Source organism: Capricornis sumatraensis, chromosome 14, assembly GCF_032405125.1.
Source record: "Capricornis sumatraensis isolate serow.1 chromosome 14, serow.2, whole genome shotgun sequence".
Lineage (NCBI taxonomy): Eukaryota > Metazoa > Chordata > Mammalia > Artiodactyla > Bovidae > Capricornis > Capricornis sumatraensis.
This window is the reverse complement of record NC_091082.1, coordinates 15433026-15441688: the sequence shown is the minus strand read 5'-3', so window position 1 is coordinate 15441688 and position 8663 is coordinate 15433026. Positions and strand designations below refer to the sequence as shown.

The 8663-nt window shown below is 48.2% G+C and overlaps 1 protein-coding gene across 1 annotated transcript; it reads left to right on the top strand.

Annotated features, from left to right (window-relative positions):
• Positions 1-539: 539 nt before the first annotated feature.
• LOC138090710 (lymphocyte transmembrane adapter 1-like) lies at positions 540-7509 on the top strand. The gene is given in 5 exon segments (XM_068986407.1): positions 540-622; positions 3150-3270; positions 3911-4007; positions 4672-4757; positions 6598-7509. Coding segments are annotated over 5 exon segments (1299 nt in total).
• Positions 7510-8663: the final 1154 nt, after the last annotated feature.

Here is an 8663-nt window from a genome sequence, read left to right as displayed (position 1 = left end):
GCGTCTGGCGTCCCCCTGAGCCGAGCTGGGGAGCTCCACACCCAGAAGAGCTCTCCCCTCCTGCAGTCAGCATCGCAGCCACAACCAGGTAGAGCCAAACTTGCTGTTTTGTATTTCGGGTCAGGTCAGCCTGACATTTCAGGGATAGACGCAAGGTAGAGTTGGTTGTGGGAGAGAAAGTTCTAGAAAGAAAGACTGGAAGCTTTAGAAAGGAAGAAGGAAAAACCAATAGACTTTTTGTGATGGATTTGGATAAATAAAGGTTTAAGAAGATGAAAATTTGAGAGTCAAAAGTTGTATGTCAGGGAATGTTCAGAAAATAGAGACCAGGAGGATTTCTGTCATTCTTATTTACTAAAAAAAAAATGCTTATACTAGATGGGATTATATGTAAAACACAAACCAATTCTGCCTTTTCTCTTGAGAGTCAGCAGTTTAGGAAGAGACAGGAAAAGTGGCAAGCTGACTGGCAAGCTGATGACGACTAAGAGAAGGCCTAGGAGGAGAAGCTGAAGCCAGAGAGGGTCGCAGAATAATGGATGCCAGCACATCAGCGGTTGGAGTCCGCAGGGAGAACCTCAGAGCCCAGCACTCTGCAAGGAACCCTCGGCAGCCTGAACAAGTGAGTGCCGGGGGCAGTGAGTGCTCCCCTCCCCTGATTTAGAAAGAGGGTCCTGGTCTATCCTGGGAAGCTTCTACCCCAGCAGCCTTGCCACCCCTCACCAGGCTCTCGTCTCCTAAGACTGCTAAACTCTTGGCTCAGAGAGGGTTGCTCAGAACTGCTGGGAGGAAAGGAATAGGTACTGCGAACAGAAAGGAGTTGTTGGGAAGAGAGGAAATATGATAACACACCACTTCCTTAGAGCTGGCTTCCTGGCATGGCTGGGTTTCTCACGCTCAGAGGCCCTCATGGCGGTCCTTGAGCTTTCCTTTTTCAAGTCCCACGGATCACTCCTCAAAGAAACAGAAACAAAAACTAGTTTCTACTCTGATGGAAACAAACGGCCCACTTTTTACGCAGATGTGCTTTTACGTCCTAAACACATGCCATGAATGAAAATGGAATCACAGATATGATAAAGACACAGCCTCAGATCATAAAACCCCAGAGCATTAATCATAGATGTAAATCTTACAGTTAAAACCTTCAGTATTATATTAACAAAAAGTCCATCAAGAGTTGAAACTTTGACACTGAGAGGTATTGATTTCAGTGCAATGATAAAAGCACAGCTCAACAGCAATAAATTAAAAATCACTGTAGTTTGGGGAGGTAAATGTCATTACCATGATAAGCAAATACATGTCCCCTACAGGTGGACAAGGTCGTTGATGGGGAAGGAATTCATAAAGTGTCAGAATCCTGCAGCACTCCTCCAATACTATTTCTACATCCATTCATTTGATAATTTATTCATTCATTCATTTAACAAATATCCATCAGGTTCCTACTGAGTGCCAAGCACTGTGGCAGGCACAAGGTGAATAGGACCGACAAGGACAGCCTCCTGGAGGTTACAGTTAAGTGGGAGGGTCAGATACAAACAGACGAACGAAAGCATGGCTAGCATCACATCAGTCAGTCGCAAGCTATGAAGAAAAACCAGGGCAGAGTGAGGGGACTCGAGTACCCAGGAGGGTGTGACCAGGGAGGACCTATCTGAGGAGGTGACATTTCAGAAGAGTCCTAAATTAAATGAGGGGACTGAACTGCGGGAGAGGGGGCAGCAGGACTGAGACGAGACTGTGCTTTGCTGGAAGCAGCATGGAGTCCTGGTCATCAAGGTCAGAGGAAAACAGCAGGAAAGGAGGTCAGAGGCAGGCAAAGGCAGAAGAGAAGAGGCCGTCACATTCTCGCCTGTTAGGGACAATGGATGCTATCCCACGTGTGATGAGAAGTCATGGAGGGTTGCAAGCAGAGGGGGCACGTGATCTGATTTAACCGTTTAGAGGGTCACTCTAGCTCCTGTGTGAACATAGCATGTTGGGGCCAAGAGTGAAAGCAAGGAGCTCATTAGAGAGGTTCTGGCAAAGGGCTGTGTGGAACTCGTGGTGGCTCAGACCGAGGCGGTGGCAATGGAGGAGCAAGAGGTGATGCTTTGGGGTAAATGTCCCGGTTGAGCAGACAGAGACTGCTGGTTAACCAGCAGTGGGGTGTGAAAAAGAAAACATTCAAGAATGGCTCCAGGGGTTTTGACCAAGCCATCAGATGACAGGAAACACCAGAGGAACAGGCTTATGGGGGGTGGGGGAGAACAGGAGTTCTGTTTTAAACATTTTTGGTTTGAGATGTCTATTAGGTTACCACATGGAAATGTCCAGTACGAAACTGGGTGAACAAGTCTAGAACTCGTAAGGACAAAAACCTTCCCTGATGGATGACCTGGTTTCTAGTATTTGGAGGGGCAGGTCTGCTAGGGATGCACTCTGTAACCTCAACTGGCTGCTTCCTATAGCCAAAACAGAGCTAGCCTGGCCCTGCCCAGGAACTGCGAACAGCCCGGTCCTTGCCCAGTGCATCTGCATGGTCAAGTTCCACAGCAGAGCAGGGTGTCGCTTGAAGACCAGCCCCACAAGCTGATGCTACAGGGATTATTAAACGCAAGCACCCTGGGCTCTTGTCCCAGAGCTGCTCCTTAATTGTAAGTGGACAATCTCTTCCAAGCAAGACAGAAAGCTGAGGGGCAGGGAACAGGGTAAGCAGGAGCAAATGGACTTGACAAGTTTGGAAGACAGTGTGAAGCCGCAGAAAGAACAGTCTTTGGGCCCAAACAGACCTAGATTCACAGTCCATCATGCTCCTTCCTACCTATGTGATTTTCCCTATGTTACTCTACCTTACTGAGTCTAAATCTCAGGTTCCTTGGTCACAAAGAGAGATGGGATTGTTAGACAGATTAAATGAGCTTTAATGCAAACCACTGGCATGCAGTGAGCACTCAGAAGGGATAGCTCCCTTCTCCCACATCCTCGTTCCCTCTCTCCATGAGGAGGTAACCCGCTCTTCTACCACCCAGCCCATCCCACCTCAGTTTTCCTTCCCTTGGCTCCCACCCCAAACCCTCGAGTCCTGCCTCTGGAGGAAGCATCTCCCCCCACCCCCCACCCCCGGCCCATGGCTGGATCGTGGCCCTTGGTTTTCCTCACAGGACTGGAGACCACAGCAGCAGCATCTTGTCTGGGTTTGCGGCTCTCCTTGCCATCCTCCTGGTTGTGGCAGTTTTCTGCGTCCTGTGGAACTGCGGTAAACGGAAGAAGCATGAGTCCCTTGTTTGTCCAGAGTTGAGACACACTATGATCAATTGTCTAGTCTGGAATTTAAAGCCCAGCTCTCAGATGGCACAGTGGTAAAGAATCGGCCTGCCAGTGCAGGATAGGCAGGAGACGTAGATGCGCTCCCTGGGTCGGAAGATCCCCTTGAGGAGGAAACGGCAACCCACTCCAGTATTCTTGTCTGGAAAAATCCCATGGGCAGGGGCCTGGCAGGCAACAGTCCATGGGGTCACATGGAGTCAGACATGAGGGAGCAGAGACACAGACATCGCCCTCCCGAGATAAACCGTTGCGCCGAGGAGTCCTCTGTTCTTACCTGTGTGTAAACACAGGTCGTTGTCTGTGTCGGGATCACAAGCTGTGGCTCTGAAAGCTCCGTGCTGAGTCGAGCTTCATTCTGAAAGCCATGCCCTGGTGCCCTGTGCCCATTTCTTCTTCCTGCTTCTGTCTCCTGAGTCCCCTGTTCTTCTAGCTCAAAGGCATTGGTCAAGTCTGGAAACATATTTTTCATAATACATGGTGAGGGTGGGGAATATTTTCAGGCGCAGTCTCTTCCCCAAGGGTCCCCACATTCTGTGCAGCTAAGCCCAGCCATGACCTCTGTGTCTCTCATTGTCTTGCAGGGCAAGTTCTCTAGCTCCGAGTTACCATCACGCCCTTGTTGACTCTGCCTCGACCCAGACAGCGAGCCAAAAATATTTATGACCTCTTGCCCCGAAGACAAGAAGAGCTGGGTAGGTTTTTCTTTCTCATCCATGGAATCCAGGCCTACAGAACTTCTGCCCCCAGAATATAGGTCTCACCTGCAAAAGCGGCTTTTTCTAAGCATGCTACCGTCCTGCTCTTCAGGGAGCCGGCAAGAGGACGGGACACACAGGTGGCAAGGTTCACCTCCAGTGGGGCCTGGGGGTTTGAAGAGGGAGCAGGGAGTCATCAGGGTCAGGGATGTGGTTTGGGGTTTTCTCCAACTTCATTGAGAAATGATTGACATATGTCACTGTATGAGTTTACAGAGTACAGCATGATAATTTGATTACATAGACTACAGTTTTGGTTTCTCTTGATGTAGTTAGCTGGGTATGTTTAAGGTTGGGAAAGACACACAGGAGGAGAACATGGCCTCCAGCCTCAAGTCAGGGAGGGCTCACCCGAGAAGACTCCTCCCAGCCAGCCTCCTCGAGTCCTGTGTTAGTGTCCATTTGTCCTCAGCGAGCTGAGGAGTGCTCCTGGTCTCCCAGCTCATCATCCTTGAAGCCCTGATCCTCTCCCCACAGAACACTGGCCCCCAAATACCAGATATCAGACAGGTCCACTTCACCCAGAATGTGAGGACTGAACAGGCCGAAGCACTTGGAGGACTGGCTGACTGTGCTCAGGGTTTGCTCTCTGTCCTTTCAGGAAGACATCCCTCAAGGAGCATCCGTATTGTCAGCACCGAAAGCCTCCTCTCCAGGAATTCTGACAGCCCTCCTTCTGAGCATGTGGTAAGAGTGAAGCTAAACGACAGTCCCTTTGGGAGAAATGACGTGTCTCTGGCAGAAGAGCTGAAGTGCAAGAGTTCTAGGTTTTGCTTCTTGTTTCACTATAAACAGCACCCCAGGCCCTATTAGTAAATGGGAAGACTAGCCTCGGGACCGCCCTACCACCCAAGGCAAAAAATTTCGAAAGAGAGGAGCAAGTGCTTGAGATTTTAAGAAAGGCACCAAGGCACATGTGTTCATGGATACTTGCTGGAACCGAAATGTATTGCTTTGACAAAGACATGATAATGCGTTTTTCCAAATAAGTGTTGTCTCCTGTACCGTAATTATCTTGAGAGGGTACATAAATTTTCCTACAGGGCTGTTGGTGCTCAAAGCACCGTTAAAGTTCTGCTTTGGGAACTACTTCCAAGCCTATGTCAAATTGTTTCCATCTTCCTCCACAGCAGAAATACTCATCAGTCACTCAGCACTGCGACTGGTGTCAAAAGTGCTGAGCGTGTTGGGGATACCTTTGCGTCTGGCTCTGAAGTCAGCTCCCAAGAAGGAGACGCACAGCAATGTGGGGCAGAGGGACTGTCCTGAAGATCAGGGCGCTTGTTTCTGTAGATAAGTACTTGTTAGCTTGTTAAATAATTTGTTTCTTCGATTTTACCACATCCCTGGGTGAGTACGGCCATGATGCCGCTGCTGCCGATTTGCTCGTTACCCAGCCTCTCGTTACCCAGGGCTGTTGATTGGCTCGTTACCCGGCCTTTCGTTACCCAGGGCTGCTGATTGGCTTGTTACCCAGCCTTTCTTTACTCAGGGCTGCTGATTGGCTCGTTACCCAGTCTTTCCTTACTCAGGGGCGCAGGTTTGATGACCACGTGGCCGCCTCCAAGTCGCCACATTTGCTTCCTCCTCCTCTCGCATGTCCCATTCTTAGGCTCTGGTCCTGCTTCTAAGACTTCCTAGGGCAGCAGGTCCACGTGGCTGTAAAAGGAAGAGTGGAGGAAATCCACTGCTTAAGCTAGTTCTCGGATTCACCTGAGCCCTGAGGGGATTTTGCACCTAGAGTTTAGATCTCAAGCTGACTTAAACCTACAAACATGTTTGGATTGTACTCTATACTGTTTGAAGGACGTTTTGAACCAGTTGCCAACATTTAAAAGCCTAGGAGATTTCACACTGAAGTCCAGATATTCAGCCTTTTTTGAAAATCGGACGTTCTAGAAACATCAGACCAGCATTCCTAAATGGCCGTAGCTGATCTGTGTGTCAGCTGCGCCCATACTAATAACAGCAAGCATTTCGTAGTGTCCCCTTTGTGCCAGGAGCTAAACAATTCACAGGTAGTAATTCATTTTTTCTTCACAAAAATCACATGGTATTGATATTATTATGATTATCCCCATTGTATAAGTTAGGAAGCTGAGGCACAGTGAGATTAGGTAACTTGTGTAAACTCAGCACAGAGTGGTCAGGTTACGGCTTGCACCCTCAGTCTGAACTTAAGCCTTTATCTTTAGCCACTATGCTGGGCCTAGCAATATGTTCTGGGGTGGCAGGCTCTCTCTAGTTCATAATGCTTCCCCCACTCAACCCCCACAGTGTGGCCCGAAACTAGTTACAACTTATTGTCACATTTACACTGCTGCTATCCTTAAACCCAGCGCACTTCACTCATCCCAACCTGGCGTCGGAAGCCTTGTGATTTGAGACCCCTGCTGCAGAGGTCTTCTCTGCAGTGGAGAGCTGAGTGAAGGAGCCGTTAGATACAGCAGTACCGGGTAGGGAGAAGAAAGGGCTTGTCCTTATTCCTAATGCTGCCCTGTCACTCGCCTTCTCTTCTTACTTACAGCCCTCCCAAGCAGGCGACGCCCTCCACATGCACAGAGCCCATACTCACACCATGGGGTATGCAGTGGGCATCTATGACAATGCCACGCAGCCCCAGATGTGTGGAAACCTTGCTCCCTCGCCTCACTATGTCAATGTCAGAGCTTCAGGAGGTTCCCCGAGCACTTCTTCAGAGGATTCGAGAGACTATGTCGATATCCCCACAGCCAAGGAGCTTGCTGAGACTTTGGCTTCTGCCAGTAACCCTCCTGGGAACCTCTTCATCCTCCCAAGCACCAAGGAGCTGGCACTGTCTGAAGAAATAGATGAGGGTTGTGGGGACACCAGTGACTGCACCAGTTTGGGGTCTCCAGGAACCGATAACAGTGACCCACTCAGCGATGGGGAAGGGTCTTCTCAGACCTCGAATGACTATGTCAACGTGGCAGAGTTGGATCTCGGGACCCCCCGAGGGAAGCATCTCCGGGGGACGTTTCAGTGCCGCAGAGATTATGAAAATGTACCACCAGGTCCCGGTAGCAGCAAGCAGCAGGAGGAGGAAGTGACATCCTCAAACACACACCATGTAGAGGGCAGGACAGACGGTCCAGAGACCCACATCCTACCTGCCGTGCAGTCAGGGAGCCTCCTGGCTTCAAAGGATTACATGGCCTGTCAGTCGTCTGCCCACAGTGAGACCGGGCCGTGGAAACATGCAGAAGAGACGTCAAGTGAGGACTCTCATGACTATGAGAATGTGTGAGCTGCCGAGGCAGGCGCAGGGGCTGAGCAGCGGCCTGACCCACGGCTCTTTCCTGACAAACTGAGACCCAGCCACCCAACCGGCAAGCTACATGAAGTGGTCGCTGCTGCCAGATTCACCCTTGACGACCCTGTATTTCAGTGGTTTCATTTGGTTAGGCTAAGGAGATGAAATGAGTAAGGAGCTAAGGGGCTCTCAAAAGCAGAGTTTTGAGAAAGCCAGAAAGTAATTCTTCTCAGCAAGGTTCTGTTACCTCTTGTACCAACTTAAGAATGTTTGCTGAAACTACCTTACAGAATTGTTAGGAGGTTAAAAATGGAGAGTCCTTTAGTGCGCAGTGGAAACACGATGTAGCCTAAAATGATGGCTTTGCTAATACCAGCAGGCTGCAAAGCTAGAATCGATTATTTGGTAATCCAGGCAGAGGCCAAAAGGAATGAAGCAATTGGAGCAGGGTGGGGAGGGAGAGTTTCCACTCTAGAATGAGTGTGGACCACCAAAGGCAGGAGAAAATGCAGAATAATAATTCTCATCATTGCTAAGGGGATTGCAAGCCATAAGCTTCACTCTGGAAAATTGTGCATCAGTTTCTTATTAACATACACTTATTATATAACCCAGTCATTCCAGTATTAGGTATTTATCCAAGTGTAAAGGTTGTGTTCACAAGAGAAAAAAAAAAAAAAAAAAAAAACCTCACACATGACTGTTTATAGCAGGTTTATTCATGATTGTGAAAACTTGGAAATAAGTCTTTCAACAGGTGAGTGGATAAACAAGCTGTCCTATATTCACACAGTGAATTTATGCACACTCAACGGTAAAAATGAGTGAAGTATACAGGTTCATGCAACAACATGGACAAATATTAAACACATTTTGCTAAGTGAAAGAAGCTATATGTAAAAATCTACATATTGTATGGTTCTACTTATATGACATTTCTGAAAAAAGCAAACCTGTAGAGGCAGAAAACAGATCAGTGTTTGAGAGGCTTGGGAAGCGGGAACACAGGAGCTGTACAAGGAAATTTTTAGGACAATGTTTCTATAAGGTGATTGATACTTGACTATATGTGTTTGTCAAAACACACACAAAAAAAGCCCGTACAGCACAAAGGATGACTTTATTATATGCAAATTTTAAAAGCTCACCAGGCTGTTGGGGGGCCCACAATATAATGCAGACTGTAAAAATTTTGTAAAATTTTGTAAAAATTGAACTGGTTTTACAAATGTATGACATAATGTCACTGAAGGGAGTGGGGGAAAATTGAGCTGGCCCAAGTAACTTTGGAAAACAATATTTTGCTTGAAAATGTAAGA